The 19,129-nt window shown below is 49.3% G+C and overlaps 1 protein-coding gene across 1 annotated transcript in view; it reads left to right on the forward strand.

Annotated features, from left to right (window-relative positions):
* The window catches only part of PTGIS (prostaglandin I2 synthase), a 48,162-nt gene extending 33,475 nt beyond the window's left edge, over positions 1-14,687 (forward strand). Inside the window, exons 7-10 of the mRNA XM_057703365.1 lie at positions 5,649-5,817; positions 6,801-6,982; positions 8,634-8,785; positions 11,350-14,687. Of these exons, the coding sequence (XP_057559348.1) occupies positions 5,649-5,817; positions 6,801-6,982; positions 8,634-8,785; positions 11,350-11,494 (648 nt within the window). The 3' untranslated portion in view covers positions 11,495-14,687. The remainder of the gene's footprint in view (positions 1-5,648; positions 5,818-6,800; positions 6,983-8,633; positions 8,786-11,349) is intronic.
* The last annotated feature ends 4,442 nt before the right edge of the window (positions 14,688-19,129 follow it).

Here is a 19,129-nt window from a genome sequence, read left to right on the forward strand (position 1 = left end):
TTATGGAAATGACCTCTGTCAGCAGAACTGGATGCTGGCCTGGGGGCTTGAGTGGCAGCAAGTCCAGGGCACAGCCTCTGGCGGGGCCAGGAGAACTGGGCAGGAGCTGGGGTTGCGATGTCCTCTGAGGTTGAGTTGTTGGCAGCATCCAGAATTCAGACGGGTGGAAGACCCTTCGAGATCTCTAGTCTTGAGAGTAGGGCCAAGAGTCTATGTAGCCCAGTGGTTTGGGGCACAGGCTCTGTGACCAAGCTGCCTGAACTTGGACCCTGACTTTGCCACTTCCTGGCAAGTCAGTCCCTTAACTTCTTAGTGCCTGGCTTTACTCCTCTGTAAAATAGAGACTGTAGGACCTTCCTCAAGGCGTTGTGAGGAGGGTGAAAGGAAGGGATCCATGTGAAATCTTGTAACTGTGCTGCGCACAGAGCTTGAGCTCAGTGAACATATTCAAGAAGTACTTAGTGAGGGCCCGCTGTGTGCCAGGCACCATTCTAGAAGCTGGGGCTACAGCGGGCAGCAGAACAAAGACCCTGCCATTAAGGAGCTGACATTCTAGTGGGAGAAGACAGACAGTTAATAAACAAGTCAGTATGTAGAATGTATCACAGATAATAAGTTCTATGGAGAATGGATAAAGCAGGGAAAGGGAATAGCGGCAGGTGTGGGGAGGGGCTGCTTTTTCGAGTGGTCAAAAAAGGTGACATCTGAGCAGAAACGGAAAGGAGTTGAGAGAGTGAGCCATGTAGAAGTGTACGGGGCAGGGGGGTGGGGAAGACAGCAAGAGCAAAGGCTCTGAGATAGGGATGAGGGTGATACTGCAGGGAGGTAGCAGGTGCCAGACCATGCAGGGCCCTATAGACCATGGGGGGGACTTTTGGCTTTTCCTCTGAAATGGGAAACCTTACAGGCTCTGAGCAGAGGAGTGACGTGGGCTACCTTCTGCTTTAGAAGGTTATTCTGGCCACCTTACTGAGAATAGACTGTGATGGGGGGAAGTGGGGTCAGGGAGACCAGAGAGGAGGCCACAGCAATATCCGGGCAGGAGAGGACGGTGCTGGACCGGAGGGCAGGAGGGAGAGTGATTGGATTCTGGATATATTTCCAGGTAGAGTCAACAGGCTGTGCTGTTGGATGGAACATCAGGAGAGGGTATCAGCAAGGATGACTCCGGGGGTTGGGTCTGAGCAGCAGGAAGGATGAAGTCGAGGAAGATGGTGGAAGGAGTGAGTTTTGGGTGGAAAAGTTGGGGGGTTGTTTGAGGGCATATTGAGTTTGAGATGGAGAATGGGCAGGGAAGAGTGCTGGAAAAAAGAAGAGTCTGGAGTCCAGGGTTAAGGTCCAGACTGGACACACTGAGCGGTTGACAGTGCAGAGATGGTGGTTTAAGGGTGGATGGAGAAGTGGGCCAAGCCCTCGGCCTCTCCGGTGTGGGGATTGGAAAGATGAGGAGGAGCCAGCAAAGGAGCTTGAGGAGCAGCCAGGGAGGGGAACTGGGAGGGAGCGCCACCCAGAGGCCAGGTGCAGAAAGTGTTCCAAGAGGTTGAGAAATGGTAGCTGGGATTGCTGTTGTCAGATCCGAGTGAGGAATAATCATTTCAAAAGATACTGAGCACTTAGCCTGTGCCAGTCACCTGATTGAGAACTTTACAAACCATCTCATAGGATCCTCACCAAAACTCCATGAGTCCAGAACCCCAGACCTGGGGTCTAGGCTGATGGAGGGGGTCAGGGGGGCTCCAGCATCCAGAGACTAGAGGAGGGCCTGGTGGGTGAGATCCAAGGTCCAGGCAGGGGGAAGAGGCTGGCTCTTAGGGGATGTGGGTGGGGTGGGCTAGGCGGGCAGACGGAGGAGAGCTCCTGAAGGCCTGACCCTGCAGGCCCATCACGGTCTGGGCTCCCCTCCCAGCTCTGAGCTGTCAGGTAGAGGGCAGCTCTGCTGACCGTGGTAATGCTGGGACTCACACCGCTAATTGCCGCGGCCCCATCAGTCAAGTTTCATTCTTCTCTTCCTGCCCCACATCTGCCCTGGCCTCAGCAGCCATGGCTGCAGGAACTCCTGGGTGGTCCTGAGTGGGGGGAGGGGGACTGCGGGAGCTGTAGGGGCACCGGGGTCTACAGACGCTCAGCGGAGATCTTGTTCACGATTGTGGAGGCACTGCAGCGTGAGGATGAAGAGCAAAAGCAGTATTTCGAGTCAGACAGCCTTGGGTGGAACCCCAACTCTGCCACTGACTAGTTGTGTGACCTTGAACAGGTGACTTCACTTTTCTGGGCTTCAGTTTCACCATCTGAAAAGAGGAGGTAATAAGAATAATAGCTGTGCACAGAATTGAGTTTTTCCCCTTCAGTAGCTTTATTTTGAGATAATTCTAGGTTACAGAAGAGTTGCAAAGATAGTACAGAGAGTTCCCAAATACCCTTCACCCAGCTTCCCCCAGTGTTAACCTCTTACAGAACCACAGTGCATGTGGGAACACTAAGAAATCAGCCTTGGTATTAATACATCACTATTGATTGAAAGTCAATACTTTATCCTGATTTCCCAAGTTTTTCCACTACTGTCCCTTTTCTCTTCCAGGATCCAATCCAGGATCTACTTTGCACTTAGAGTATTCTTTTATTCCTTTAGAAAACATTTTTAATCACAAAAAATGGAAAGAAATGTAATCTGTGATCTCCCACCCCTCAACTCTGTATTCTCTGCATGTTCCCCAGGTGGTGGCAGCAAAGGCCACCAGCAGCTCTTGGCAACTTGGCAGTCGCTGTGGAGAAGGGGTTCTCTCTCCCGTGAATTCTAGCACAAAGCACAAGCCTGATACCCACTGGCCCAGCCCTGGTCACCTGTCCCCTGTTTGTCCATCACTGACTGAATGGCCCAGGCTGGGTCACGTGGCCACACCCGAGGTCTGGAGGGGGTTGTTCAGCCCCAGACAATCCACACGGACTACGAATGAAGTGGAGGTCGTTCTCTGAAGGAAAATTGGCTGCTGTTACCCAAAGGCAGGGAAGTGGTGCAGGGCTGCAGGTGTCCCCACTCCCGTCGACTGACAGTGCGGACAGGAGGCCACAAGGTGGCGCACGTGAGTCTCTGAGCACCGGGTCTGGGTCTGGCTCACAGTGAGCGCCCCCTGGAGGTCATGTACCAACGTTCACGGAAAAGGTAGAGGAGAGCACAGGCGCTGCTGGGTGGTGGACTTTGGCTGTGGTGGGAGGGAATGAGATTAGACCAGGTGTGTCCTCCTGGGTAAACTGAGGCAAGGCCCCATGGGGGAACCCTCAGCCTCCAGGGTAGTGGACTGAAGATCTCATGGTTGTGTGGTCGTACACACACATACACACACGCATGCTCACACATCTGTGCAGGTAGGCGGAAGGCAGTCTTCGTCACCTCCCTAGCTTGCCACAGCTTCTTCCTGAAAGCACAGTTAACTGAGCAGCCTGGTTTCCCACTCCTGGTTTGTAATTAATGAGCAGGGGCCCCGTCTGACCATCTGGGCAGGATAAAATGGTCTTGGCACTGAGCTAACCCAAAGCTGAATTATTTATTGCCTACATTTCCCCCGGCTGTTTAAGTGATTGACAGCAAGTGAGCTTGCTTGTCTCAGCCGGAAATCTCAGAGAGTCCAAGGCCCCCATCAGTTCTCAAACCCGAGGGAGGGGCTGGTGAGAGGGGGAGACCACTTCTGAGCACCTACTCTGTGCTCAGCCTGTGGGGGTCACTCATATTCCTTGTGGCCAGCCCAGAAGTAGGCATGTTTTTATCCCCATTTTACCAAGAGGGAGGTTCTGAGACCCAGAGAGGGGAGTGGCTTGTCCAGAGTCACAGAAAGTGGGAGCTGGGATTTGAACACAGCTCTGCCTGGGTCCAGTCCTGGTCCAGGGCTAGAGCTGTGCCAGCCCACCTCCCAGGCTGCCTTGGGGGTCCCCAGCCCAAAGGGACACAGATGTTTATTCAACAGATACCATTGAGCCCCCACTATATGCTGGGCAGTGGGGAGGACTAGGGCATGCTTAGTTTTCCTTTTTGGTGAAAGGTGTGGTAATGGTGCCTGCTTGATGGGAGGATTGGATGAGGGAAGCTGGCACCTCTAAATTCATGGTAGCGAAAGAGAAAGAAAGAAAATCAGTTGCACCATCACTGATGCTTTGGTGCATTTGTTTACTGCCTCTCCCCCTCCTAGCTTCTGTCCCAGGGGCAACATCAGTTGCCAGGTTCTGGAGTCTCCTTCTAGAGATGGTCTGTGCTTCTTCACATATATCCCTCTTTAAACATACACACGAATGGTAGCACGATGAGCCCTCGTTCTGCATCTTGCTTCAGTGCATCTTGGCTCTAATTCCATATCAGCACACACAGAGTTGGCTCCTTTTTAGCAACTTCCGGTATCATCATCCTATGGATGGATTATCATTTATCTCACTGATCCCCTATTGATAGATATTGAGGTTGCTTCCAGTCTTTTGCTGTTACATCAGCACTTTGAGAAATATCCTTGTGCAAATGTCCTTTTGTCCATGTGCAGTTGTGTCTGTAATAGAATTTCTTAGTAAACATAATTGATGACTACTTAATATTCCATTATTCAGATTGGATAGGATACTCATTTGTGGTAGACAAAAATCTTCCTCCAAATCGAGATTAATTGGTATTCCAACCATATCTAGAGTTCATTTAAGGGTACCCCATCACATTTTAGTCACATGCTAATGACCGGAGTATTAAAATATTCAGCCAAGGCTGAAGTCTTGGAGCAAGACATTTTATCCATTTTCCTAATTACTCAACTAGGTTTACATAATTTTTGTTCAAGAAACTAATAGCTTTCACAGTCAGCATTGATTATTGCTGCTTTGCTATATGTGCACACAGTACTCAAATATTTGAAAGCGAACTTTCAGATATTGTACCAGTTCCCTATTGTTGCATAACAACCAACCACAAAAACTCAGTGGCATACGCTGATGAGCGTTTACGTAACTCGCCTGTCTATGAGTCTGCTGGGAGTCAGCTGGTCTAGATTGGGCTCCGCTGGACAGCTCAGCTCTACTCCATGTATTTCTCATCTTCCTCTTGGGACCAGCCAGCTAGCCAGGCAAGTGGCAATACTCAACGTCTCTTAAAGCCTAGACTGAGCACTGCTGTTCTGTCAATTCAGCCTCATTCTGTTGGCCTAAGCTTGTCACATGGCTGAGCCCAAATCCAAGGGGTCGGGGAAATCCATTCTGCCCCTTTAGTGGGAGGAAGTGCAGAGTCACGTGGTAAGAGGCATGGATGCAGGGAAGGGTGGGGAATTGGGACTAAGGATGCATTCATCCTCAGATGTTAACAGTAATCTTAATTGATTCTTTTTACCGATATTTTCACTGATGAGCTGTGGAGATTACCTGTGTGACCTCAGATCAGTGATTTTGCTCAAGGTCAGGGATGCCAAGCATAGCCTTGAACTAGGCATTGGGCTAGGCCAAAGCCACAAAGTGTATTTGGGCCATGTCCTGAGGCTGAAGGCGGACATGAATCACACAGGGGTGGGAACCCAGCCTCCTGACCCCTGTGCCCTGGCCCCGGCTGTGTCCGTGGCACAGACCAGTCAGCTCTAACCCTGGCTTTGCCCTCTTGATGCTGGAACAGGGGCTTCTTCTCATTGCAGGGGAACATGGGTCCTGCTGCCTTCTGGATCCTGCTCTTCCTCCTCAAGAACCCCAAGGCCCTGGCTGCCGTGCGTGGAGAGCTTGAGCCTATCCTTTCTCAAGCAGAGCAGCCCATTTCGCAGATGACCACCCTCCCACAGAAGGTTTTGGACAGCATGCCTGTGCTCGGTGAGACAGACCCTCCACAACAGCCCCAAAGACTGGGGCATCATGGGCCCCCAAGCTTTCCCTTCCCATCATGGGATCCCAGTGGCTAGGGTCCATCAGTGTCCTTTGACCTAGGATGCCCCTGGGCCTCCTGTCTTCATAGACCTGGTATCTCCATGCCCTGGTCTCCATTACCCAAGTCCCATGGTCTCCGTGGGAGATTTTTGGTTGCAAGTGGCAAAAAACCAAACTTAAATGGGCTGAAGCAGGAAAGGGACTTCATTTAGGGCAAGTAACTAAAAAGTCTAGAGTTATTGTCTTCAGGCACTGGTAGATCCAGGTGCTTTAACAACGCCATTAGGTCTCAGTCTCTCTCCATCCTCAGTCCCATTTTCCATTTTCTGCCAGGTTGGCTCCAGTCTCAGGCTGGCAAGATGGCCACCAGCAGCTCCAGGCTGACTTTGCTTCTCTTCAACATTCCTACCCAAAGTCCCAGGAATGTGTCTCATTGGCTCTCTTTGGGTCATGTGTCCATTTGGAGCCAGTCATGGGGTTCAGAGCACTGGGATGCCCTGACGAGCCAATCACAGCCCAATCCCAGGTGTTGGGAGTGGAATCAACAGTGCAACCCCTGATAGTGGGAGAGGGAGTGGTCCCCAGAAGAAAACAGGGAACTGTTTCCAGAAGGGGAATATATGCTGGCCAGGCAGACACAACCAATATTGATGGCCCTGCTCTCTCCCGAGCCTTCTCTGGCTCCCACCTTCCCTCACAGCTTCTTTTAGGGTCAGACCCAAACCTTCATGTCCAGGGTCTCTGAAGACTTAGCAATCACATCTCATCACTTGGCCATTTTGGGGCCTTGCTTTGTCAGGGTGGGCAAGACATGCACCCTCTCTGAGCCTCCCCACCTGCCTCTGTAAAATGAGAGCTGGGGGTGACATTTGAGTGGGGGAGAGAACAGTGCTGACCCCCCCACACCCCCTTGTACCTTCCCCGTGCAGACAGCGTGCTGAGTGAGAGCCTCAGGCTCACTGCTGCACCCTTCATCACCCGTGAGGTCGTGGCAGACCTGGCCTTGCCCATGGCAGATGGGCGGGAATTCACCCTGCGACATGGTGACCGCCTCCTCCTCTTCCCCTTCCTGAGTCCCCAGAAGGACCCAGAGATCTACACAGACCCAGAGGTAAAAGGCATACCAGGGACCGTGGGGGAAAATGAGTGGCTTTAGGATCTGTCTGACCTGAGTGGCAGCCAATTCTGCTCTTTGTTTGCTGTGGGACCTTGCCCAGATTACTTCACCTCTCTGTGTCTCTGTTTCCTCACCTGTGAAATGGACCTCATAATAGCATCTGCCTCATGGGGTTGTCAGGAAGATTAAACATGATCATGTAAGAAAGATCTTCACAGCAGCTGGCACACGCTAAGTGCTTTGCAAGAGACAGCTGAACAATTTTTCCTGTTTTCAAAATGTTATAGTGTCAGCTTCTCAATACTTTTCCTTCTCCCTGGACTTCGAGATGGGGCCAACTTTCACAGTTTCTAACAGTTCTCGATGTTTACTGTGTGCCAGGTTCTGTGCTGTGCATCCATCCATATCCATCCATCCATCCATCTATATCCTTCCATCCATCCATCCATATACATCCATACATCCATCTGTATCCATCCATCCATCCACATCCATCCATCCATATCCATCCATCCATCCATATCCTTCCATCTATCCATATCCTTCCATCCGTATCCATCCATCCATCCATATCCATCCATCCATCCATCCATATCCTTCCATCCATCCATCCTTCCATCCATCCATATCCTTCCATCCATATCCTTCCACCCATCCATCCATCCATCCATCCATATCCATATCCATCCATCCATATCCTTCCATCCATCCATCCATCCATATCCATCCATCCATCCATATCCATCCATCCATATCCTTCCATCCATCCACCCATCCTTCCATCCATCCATATCCATCCATCCATCCATATCCATCCATCTGTCCATCCATCCGTTAGTCCCTCCGCCCATCCTTCCATCTGTCCATCCATCTGTCCATCCGTCCATCCATCCTTCTCTCCATCCATCCATCCATCCTTCCATCCGTCCCTCTGTCCATCCTTCCATCCGTCCATCCATCCATGCATCCATCCTTCAATCCGTCCATCCATCCATATCCATCCACACATCCATCAACTCACTCTTCCATGTGTCTATACACTGGTCCATTCACCTCTCCTTCCACCTACTCTGTACTGCAAGCCCTGTGCTCAGATGCAGTCTTCATGTTACCACACTACAATGTAACCAAAGGAAATTGGCATCCTCTTTTTTAAAAATAATTTTAATTTATTTTCTTTTAAATCGCAGAAGTAATATATACTTATAAGATAGAAATATGTAGACACGTATATTTAAAAGTAAAAATTTGTCATCACTCGCCTTCCTCTCCAGTTCCACAGGGTTCCCTGACAGTGGTTGGGAGTGTGTCCTTTAGAGAATGCTTATGCCTTTACAGACATACACACAATACACTTACACTCATGTGAATAGGTAGGTGTGTATATAGGATCACACAATACTCTGACCCTTTCCTTTCACTCAACAACCAGTCTTAAAAATTCTTTCCGTGTCAGCACACACAGACCAAGCTCAGCCTTATAAATAGCTGCCATCATTGTCAGCCAGTCCCCATCAAAGAGCTTTACATTATTTCCCGTTTTTCTCTCTTATAAACAAGAGTGTAACGAACATCCTCTTATGTTTGTCTTCATGCATGTACATTTTGGGGGTGGAGTCAGATAGGGACCTTCTTCCTCTTTCAGGTATTTAAATACAACCGATTCCTGAACCCTGATGGATCAGAGAAGAAAGACTTTTACAAGGATGGGAAGCGACTGAAGAATTACAGCATGCCGTGGGGAGCAGGGCACAACCAGTGCCTGGGCAGGGGTTACGCCATCAGCAGCATCAAGCAGTGAGTACCAGGCACGGGGAGCCGAGTGCCTCAGAGAGTCTTTTCCCTGGGCCCCAAGAGCCTTGGCCCTCGGACCACAGACAGATTGGCCCACGGGTTATTACATCCCCGCCTGTCCCTCTGTCCAGCTGGGTAACCTTCTGTGCCTCTGTTTTCCTCAACTCTAAAATAGGGGTACTGATCATACTACATCCCAGGGGTGTCGGGACAAACGAATTGGACGTTTCTAGGTACTTTAGCCACTGCCTGGCTCATCGTAGGCATTTAATAAAAGTTATTATGGTAATTACTAATATTACTATTATTGTGTAGGCATTATGCTAGTGGATGACACATCACATGAACCTTTTGGATTCGGCTTTCTCAGCAGTGAAATGGAGATCATAATACAGTTGGCTCTGCTCTGACACTTCATGTGCATTCCTAAAAATCCGTGCGCTATGGGAAATCACACGATAAAAACCACAAGATTGTGGGGGAGGTGGGGCTGGGGCCCAAGCCTCAAAAACCTCATCAGTGACACACACACACAAAGAAATGCACGTAGGAAAACACGGTAGGACAGGTTTACACGTGTTAAATGGAGTAAGTAGAAATACATAAGGGCTACAATCAACATGGCGCTTTACTTTGAAAATGACCTGATGTTTGCCAGGAAAGTGGGCATTGGATGGAGCTGTGAGTTATGGTGAAGCCTGGGAGGAGGGTTATCTGAGGTCAGATGCCTGATGGCAGTGGTGTGGCTCACCACCCACTGGTGGTGTGTGTGTGTGTGTGTGTGTGTGTGTGTGTGTGTGTGTGTTTTGTGAATTCCTGCTCAGCTTGGTTCAGCTGGGTGCGGGTTTTCATTCTCCTAGAGTTTCTTGCAGGTGAGATGACCACAAGCAAACATGAAATTTGCGTTACGCTTCATTCGTGCCCTAATAGATCAATCCCATTGGAACGAATTCACATGTTCAAAACAAGTGTTGTAGTAGAACCAACTGTAGTTCCTATTCCATACAGTTTTAGGACAGATAAAAAGAGAGAAAGGATACAAAATGCTTAGCATGGTGTCTGGCACATAGTGTTCAATAAATTAGCTAATTTGTTGTTATTTTTATCTCAGTTGTCATGGTGACCTGTAAGATAGTCAGTCTATCACTAGATAGACTCTAGAGGTCAAATCATTCCTCACGGTCAGGCACTTGGTGGGTGGAGGTGCCGGGATCCAAATCCAGGTGTTGGTACAGACCCCTCCCCTCCATCCCTGCCCATGCAAACTCACCCTCTACTATCCAGCAGCTTCAGACCTGGAAGGGATGCAGCCCACCTCTTTGATCTTCTTTGACCATATGGGGAAACCGAGGCCCAGAGTGGGAAAGAAACCGAACAAGAATCACACATCCTTAAGAGGCAGAGCCCAGGGACTTCCCTGGCAGTCCAGCGGTTGGGACTCCGTGGTTCCATTGCAGGGGACACAGGTTCGATCCCTGATCATGGAACTAAGATCCTCCATGCCATGCTTGGCGCAGCCAAAAAAAAATAAAGGCAGAGCCCAAGTGTGCACCCAGCTCTCCTGCCCAGAACGTTGACATTGGTTTGTCCTCGTTTTCCCTCTTTTTCACTCATTCAGTAAGACTAAAGAATCCCTGCCGTGCACTCAGTCTGGCATTGGGCACCTGGGTCGTGGTGTGTGTATATGTGTTGGGGGTGGGGGTGGGGGCGGTAGGGCCCAGAGTAGTAGAGGATCCAGCCCGACCTTTACTCACCCAGGTGGTAAGATAAGGCAGGTGGAACCAGTTCACATCAGGTGGGGCTGCCACCGCATTTCCAGGCCCACTGATTACATCATCACAAGGTTTGTGTACTTGTTAGGACAGCTTTCCAGGAGGTGGCAGTAAAGAGGGCCTGCCTGCTCTTGCAGAGCTGGTATATTCTGACAGCTTTCCCACGGATGGCAGTGAGCTGTCTGGAGGGAGGGGTGCCTGATTCTGATCTCACAGAGGCAGCTGTGGCTTAGCAGCAGCTCCGGCCGCAGATGGTAAGGGTTCCATGAGTTTGGTGGGGGGCCTGGGATGAGTATGGTGGGAGGATTCAGGAGGGGTCACTGTCCATATTCATCAGGAGAAGCTAGGCTGTGCTGCTGTGTCAACGACCCCCAAGTCTCAGCGGCTCATACAACAAAGGTTTAGTTCCCACTCACACAACGTCGGCTATGGGTTTGGGGGGCTCCTCCCCTCCGTGCAGGGACTCAGGGGCCAGGTTCTTTCCATCTTCCTACTCCATCATCTCAACAAGAGGCCCACATGACTGTCAGGCAGCAGAGAAAGCTGGAGAGTCAGGCGCGGGCTCTGAAATACTTGGTGTGGAATTGACACACATCATTCCTGTCCACAGCCCGTCAGCCAGGACTCGAAAGCTTGTGGACTTTGGTGACCAGGAAACGCCTGTGCTCTGCTCTCTCTCTCCTTCCTTTTCCACTCTTCCCAGAGTGAGACCAGGAGGACGCCATTGCTTTCCTGCCTGACTCCAAATGGGCCCCCCACTCTCCCTTTGATGCTTTCAATGCTGTCTCTCTGCAGATTCGTGTTCCTTGTGCTGGCGCTCTGTGACCTGGAGCTGATCAGCCCGGACGTGGAGATGCCCGAGTTTGACCTCAGCAGGTACGGCTTCGGGCTGATGCAGCCAGAACACGACGTGCCCGTCCGTTACCGCATCCGGCCCTGAGCTCTGGGGCAGACGGGGCTCCACACACCCAGCCTGCCCCCAGTTGCCCAACGTTCTGTGCCTGCGTTTGGCCCGCGTGCAGAGCTTTGAACACCCAACGGTGCCGGCATAACCCCTTCCCTGCTTTTTTTTCAGAAGGCTGTGCCTGGGGGCGGGGGGGAAAGATGGGGAGCAAAGACAGCAAACCTTCTACGGGTTATCTGCTGCAAGGGTTAAGTTCCCAAATGAGACTTTCCGCTCCCAGCTCCTCTTGCTCCTCTCACCTTTGTGATATCACTAAAGATAGGGCAGACAGGGCAGAACCACGAGACCCCACTGCTCTGCCCCCAGCCCCCGAGGAGCTGCCGTCCAAGGCCCTGACAGGGGTGTGGTCCGGGCCCTTACCAGTCAGAGCAGGTACTGGCCATGAAAAGACCATGTGGGGCCTAGCAGGGTGTCTGTTGAAATAAATTCTGTCCCCAAATTATTATTAAACTACCTAAAGCCAAAGAGTCCCTTAGAATAGCTGCTTTCCTGGTGCGCCACTCACTAGACACTTCCCACATCTCTGTGTTCACACCGACCCTTGAGAAGACGCAAGAGGGCTTCCCGTGGCAGGTGCGTCCCTGGTGGTGCGGATGCTGGGCTCTGGGGAGCAGGCTTCTCTGCATTAGAGTTACAGGCTCCGGATGGGGTGGGTTTTCCCAGAGCTGGGACTCATGCAGGGAATTAGCAAGACACAGCCCTGATGGGATGGCCCCAGTCAAAGAAAGCAGCCCGGGCTCCTGGAACTGGTTAAGCCAAAGAAGAGGAGGTGTTGGTTTCCTCCATTGTAGCTCAGAAACTCCAGCTGTGGGCATGGCCAGATTGCAAACCTGTTTTATTTGGCCTACATTTATAAAAAAAATACATTCATGTTATCTTGTCATCTTTGGAAGAGTTGATTCAAACTGCCCAGCTTCTCTTGAAAACTTGAAAGATCTGTCCACACTGGGCCCATATTCACAAGGGCGACCATTGGCCAGAGCTGAGTAGCAGCTGCCTCCCTCATCTGGGGCCTGTGCATTCTGGTTCACCCGGATTTCTACTTGGTCTGCTTTTCCATTCACACTACCTTCTGTGCCCCAAAGGCACCCAAGTTTGAGAACCCTGTTCCTACTCTTAGAGGTGATGTTGTAGGAGGTGCTGGGAACCTGCTGATTGGTTCTCAGACCAATGATCCATCCTATCTTGCGTGAACCACACGTTAATCAAACAGATCAGTGATGAAAACTTGCCTTTGCCTCAGCTTTAGGGGAAAAAAAAACAAAAACAGATCAAAGAGAAGAATTGCCTGGAAAACCTTATTGTGGTGATAAGTAGTATTATCAGTGTTAGGTCCTATTAAGGACCCTCTAAATGCCTGTGACAGGAATAGTAGATATAGTATTTCTACTTTTCATGGCATCTTTGCGAAGAGAGGATGGTTATGCCCTCTTTACGGATGAGGAAATGGGCTCAGAGAGGTGAAGTGACTTGCCCAGGGTCACACAGCTTGTAAGCTGATAGAATTTCGCAAACAGACTTACTGTCCCAGTAGAAATGCTAGATGGGCAGCTTCGTGCTCTTTGGGCTCAGGGGGGTGGTGGAGGGGCAGTTCTGTTTGGCATCAGAGAGCTGACAGAGCCAGAGGCACCCATGGGTGGATGCATCTCACGAGATGTAGACACATCTACACACACACAGCTAGGTCCCTGTAGCTTTAGCTGGAGGGAGGAGAGAGAACCTGAGATCTCTGAATGTTCCAGGGGCTAGTCTCGTCTCGGAGTGGCACTGGGGCTTGGGGCCTTCCCTGCCCTCAGCCTCCAGGCGGCCCCAGGATTCCCAGACAGACACTGTGATTGGCAGGAGACAGGATATCCCCAGGGAAACCCATCTTCACGCCTGGGTGACCCCTGCTGCCGCCTGCTTCTTAACTCTACAGGAAATCAGGGCTGGCAGCCTCCTGTGGGAGGATGGAGCTGGTTTCCATGGTAACCCTCAGCAGCCTCATCCTGGCTTGGAAGGGAAGGAAGGAGGCCGGCAGAAATAGCTCCAGGAAGATCTCTTGTGCGTGGCTGCTACCCTGATGTACTGGGGAAAAGCCCTTCTGATTTTCCCCTTCCAAATCAGGGCTGCTGTGTCACTGAGGCTAGATTCTCACCTGTGTTCCAAAAAGGGCCCATTCCCTTTAAAGGTGACACCTCCTTGGAGCCAAAATCATTAGGAAGAGACGATTCTCCCACCAAGCAGCTCCAGCTGGTATCGGAGATATTGAAGTACAGCTTGGCAGACAATGCTTTAAACCCACCCTTGTTTTTAATCTTTATTCTTTTTTCTTTTCTTCCTTCTTTTAAAAATATAAGCTATAGAGAAAAGGAGAGCTGAGTAGGTTAGCTCTTTGCTCCAGATTATTTAGGAATGTACCCAGACATCATTGTATTTCTTCATACTTGGCTTTAGAATCACAAAATTGCAGGACCTATGTCAGAAATACTGTTAGGTTGACCTCATGGAGTCTTTCTTTACCATGACCATGATTATTATTTTTTGCTATAGTTTGTATGGTTGTTTACCAGATATTTTCCTTTAAACAGTGTCGTTTTTTAAACTTAAATTTGTTTAAAAAGTGGACTTTTTTTCCGCTGCCGGTAACTAACAACACGTATCACTTGCTGCCAGAAATAGAAAGTGACTGTGAAAAGTAAATTTGCTGGGGAGGGGTCCTCTGTGCTTGTGTCACAGAGGCTCAGAGCCTGGGCTCTGTCTCTTCTCTGTTACAAAATGAAACAAACAAGTGCTGGAGTGGCGTTAAGACCATGTGAGCACTACCCTGAGACTCTGTCCTTGACAATCATGGGGTGAAAGGCACAGGAAGAGTAAGCTGCCCACCGCATGGGCGTGCGTTACGCCTGGTGTGAGGGCCACCCAGGGTCCCCTCCTAGCACCAGTGGGTTCCGCCCACAGTAAGCTGGGGACATCCCACCTGCCCATTCCCCAGGTGGAGAAACAGGCTCGGGGAGTGGAATTGGCCCCATGTCCTTGATTTGGATGTTTGTTGTTGTTTTTTAAAGATGGTGTTTCGTGAGCAGCAGTGACTGTTCCGCCTTGCTGTTTTAATAAAGAATTCTATTTTTGTATAATATCGTCAAGTGGAAATGTGCGGAAATATATTAAATCATCCTTGTTTGTGGAACTGCCTCTGAGTGTGATTCGATTCGAGAGAGTTGGCTGTGTCCAGAATGGCGAGGTTAGCGCCTGGGAAGGGAGCACAAGGTGCCTATGTGCCCGCTCTGGGACCAGGCCCGTTCATGGACAGAATCGAGTCACGCCTCCAGCCAAATCATGTATTATTATCTGCATTTTTACAGAGGAGGAAACTGAGGGTCAGAGAGTGAAGTGGCTGGCCCAGGATCACGTGGTTAGTAAGTAGTAGACGTGAGATTCAAGTGCAGGCGCCCCGCCTCCTGAGACGGTGTTCAGGATCTTTATGTCGACAGTCCTGATGGCAGAGGAGGGACCAGGTGCCCATAGAGGACCTTGGGGAAAAGGCTCACAGCCTAAAGTAAGGCAAGCAGAAAAAGTCTCTTACAAATTCCCTAGATGTTCCCTACCCTTCACGCAAATATATGCATTTGTTTTAATATTAAAAAGAAGGGGAGAAATGATTTTTTCTTTTTGGCTGCACTGAGCGGTGTGCGGGATCTTAGTTCCCTGACCAGGGATTGATCCCATGCTCCCTGCAGTGGAAGCTTGGAGTCCTAACCACTGGACCACCACAGGAGTCCCAGGAAGAAATGAATTAAATTAGCTTTGGGGAAAAATTGAAAAGGGAAAATTGTTTTTTTCTCTCAAGTGTTTGAGTAAAAATAATGTCCTGGGACTTCCCTGGAGGTCCAGTGGTTGAGACTCAGCGCTTCCACTGCGGGGGGCACGGGCTCAATCCCTGGTCAGGGAACTAAGATCCCACGTGCCACTCAGCACAAAAAAAAAATAGTGTCCTGAGGCAAATGTCCCTCATCAGTTTCCTCATTTGCAGGGGACCATGGAGGCACATTTGGTGGGATTGGATTGGACTGTGAGTGACAGACATCTAAAAGTAACACAGCAACATTTTTTGCATTAAAATATTTACATTCAACACAGCAGCCATTTCTTTCTCTCTCATGCAGATACAGGAGATCAGAGGTGGAGTGGCATCTCCACAGTCATCAGGCCTCTTCCTTTTGGTCCCTCCAGCATCTGTAACCAGTGCTTTCCACCTCAGGGTCAAATATGGCTGCTTGAGCTCCAGCCATTTTGTCCGCATTCTAACCAGCAGGAAGGAGAGAGGAGCGAAGAAGAGAAAAGTCTGCTTCTATCCCACTGGTCACAGTTTAATCTCATGACACTCCTTACTGCATAGGAGGCTGGGAAGTGTAGTCTTTCTCTCCAGGAGACCCATATGTGCCCGTGGAAGGGCACTGCATCCCAGCTTGAGAAGTGCTGCATTCTGCTCTCCTGTTTACCAGTCGTGGTCTGAGCCACATGCAGGGCCAGAGGAAAAACACTTGGCTTCTCTGAACCATTGGCTTTCTATCAGAGGTCTGCAGCTCCAGGACTTTTCAGACCCCTGTACCATTAAAGTCAAGAGAAAGACTCCAGAGTTTTATTTTGCCAGGTAAGGATAGTAAAACTTTTGTCATTTACTTCCACTGTCAGTCTATGAAAGGACATTTGAATACCCCCAACACAGAAAGGTAGGTTCCATATCAGAATTAATACCACCATTCAAGAGTTGATATTAAACAGCTCCAAAGTGGAAGCAACCCAAATGCCCATCAGCTGTTGAGTGGAGGAACACAATGTGGTATATTCATACAACGGAATACTGTTTGTCAATGGAAAGGAATGAGGCACTGCTACATGGTACAATATAGATGAATCTTGAAAACATATACTAAGCGAAAGAAGCCAGTCGCAAAAAACTACATATTGTATGATTCCATTTATGTGAAATGTCCATAATTGGTAAATCAATAATGACAGATAGTAGGTTAGTGGTTTCCAGGGGTTAAGGGGTGGGAGGTATGGGGAGAAATAGAGAGTGACTACTGAACGGTACAAGGGGCTTGTCAGGTATTGTGCCCAGATTGGAGGCTCTGAGCACAGCAGAAATGGAGACCTCAGAGCCTCTAAAACAGCCTTTTATATCCTGAAGGTAAAAAATCAGATCAGCTACTCCCTTGCTTAAAACCCATAAATGCTCTTGCTGTAAAATCCGAACACCTCCAGACCACCCTCACCTACAGTTTTTCTCTCCTCCCGTTTTTCTCTCCTACTCATTCTCAGCCCATTCTTGCCCTCACACACTCCGTGCTGGCCACATCTGCCGTCTTCCATCTCCTTCAAGTCTCCCACCTGCCGCAGGGGCTTTGCACCTGCCCTCCCTTCTACCTTTATGGCTTGGTGATCACTCTGACTTAAGACTCATCAGCACCATCACTCTGTCAGGAAGTTCTTGAGCTGAAGTCACTGCCTCTCCTCCCCATTCTTATTCTCACACTTTTACTTATTTCATTCACAGTGAGTATCTATATTAGATTATTTTTAAATGTCTGTTTATGTTTCCCATTTAAATGTGAGCTCCAGGACAGCAGACTGTTTTCAACACTGTTGCATTCCCAACATGCAACCTAAGCTTGGCACCAGGTAGGTGCTTGGGAAACGTGCTAATAATTGAATGAATGGCCTTTTTCTCATCTTGGAAGAGTTTGTCCTTTATCCTGGACAATGAGGAGTCATAAAGGATTATAAGCAGGGGGGTGATGTGGTCAGACTTGTGCCTTTAAAAGTCAACCCTGGTTGCAGCAGGGAGGTTGGATTCAAGGAATTATAAAACGAGGGAAGGGAGATGAGAGAGGAGGCAGATGAGATCAGGACAGAGTGGACAAGGGCGATGGAAAGGAGGTAGGAGAGATCAGTCCCCAAAGGGCAGAAGGGCTGGATGTAATGAAATATTATCTTAGGAGAATCAGTTAATTAGTTCTTGATCTCTGTGACTCTGATTTCCTCCTTTTGCTGACTCGCTCCTTTTGCGTTGCATCTTGGAGTTCCCAGGCTCTTCTGTGGGGAAGAGGTATTTGTTTACCTCAATTGCTCTGCTGGAAGCCCATGCCTCAGTCCATCCTCACCCCGTTTTTCATCATTGTTTGGCCACAGACCCTGGAAGTCAGTGGCTTTGGCAAAGTCCAGGCCACGAAAGGGCTCAATGGACTATGTGCAGCTTTACCTGTCTCCCTCTGTGGGGACCCTCTGGTGGTGTCCACATTTCCTCCCAGGGAGGGAGCTCAAGAGACCATGCCACAGCTTAGCACAGAGCATTATGTGTAGTAAACACTCCAAAAATGTTAGGTGGTAGATGGGTGGGGATGGCTGAGAAAGTGGGTAGATTCATAGGTGGCTGGCTGGGTGGGTGAGTGGTGGGTAGATGCATGAATATCTGGGCTGGATAAGTGATTGGGTGGAGGGATGAATGAGTAGGTAGATGCATGGGTGGGTGGATGGTAGGTGGATGAGTGAATAGGTGGGTAAGTGATTGGGTAGATGGGTGGTTGGATGGTGGATGGATGGCTGGATCGATAGATTGATGGATGGGTGAATGAGTAGATAAACAGGTGTATGGAAAGATAGATGGTATATGGATGGGTAGATGGATGGATAATTGATAGGTGGTGAATGAGTGGGTGGAAAGATGGATAATGGATAGAATACATGAATGAATGAAAAGAAAGATGGATGAGTGAATAAGTGAGTGCATGGATTGATGGGTGAGTGGGTAGATAAATGGGTGGGTGTATAGTTGGTTAGTTTGGTGGCTGAGTATGTGGATGGATGAATGGGTGGTTGGGTTGATGGGTAGGTGGTGAGCAAAAGATAAAAAGAAGAATGGAAAAATGTTTGGGTTGGTCAGAAAATCAAGCTCACCCACTTTCCATGAACCTGGGCAAGGAACCCCAAGGGCCTGATAAAATAAAGGTAATCAGGCTAGCACAGAACGGGCTCTAGAATCAGACATCTGGTCACTCAAAGATCATCCAATAGCTAATAGGTACAGTGCCTGGTATATAGTAACTGCTTAATCAATCAAACAGCAAGCTGCTGTTCTTGCGGTTGTTAGTATTGTTAGTGATGTTATATTAGTGTGTATTGCTTGTGTTATGTATGGTGCTAAGCACTTCACATGCTTTATCTCATTAGTCCCCCCCACCCGGCAGCCCTGGGAGATAGATCCTATCATTAACCCCATTTTACTCATGATTATGATTATTGTTATTGGGTCTTATTATTATTAATGGGACAAAAAAGAAACAGGCAAAAAGCTGCTAGAAAAATCCCTTGGGCTACTGGAACTGCATCCAGACAAGGCCACAGCATAGAGCAGTTGTCCTGAGTGACAGCCATTCAGAGATGTCAATTATATCCCTTGAGCCTTTGGGCACCCCCATAACCACCCTCAGAAAACAATTATTCCTTCCCAAGCATCCGTGGGCAGAGGGGAGGGGGACTAATTAGTTTTGCTCGGTGCCCAGAAGTGCTGAGAAACCTGAGTGGACACTCAGTGGGATTATAAATAAGTGATGCCTGGTATTATGGAGT

Source organism: Hippopotamus amphibius, chromosome 12 (genome assembly GCF_030028045.1).
Source record: "Hippopotamus amphibius kiboko isolate mHipAmp2 chromosome 12, mHipAmp2.hap2, whole genome shotgun sequence".
NCBI classification, from domain to species: Eukaryota; Metazoa; Chordata; class Mammalia; order Artiodactyla; family Hippopotamidae; genus Hippopotamus; species Hippopotamus amphibius.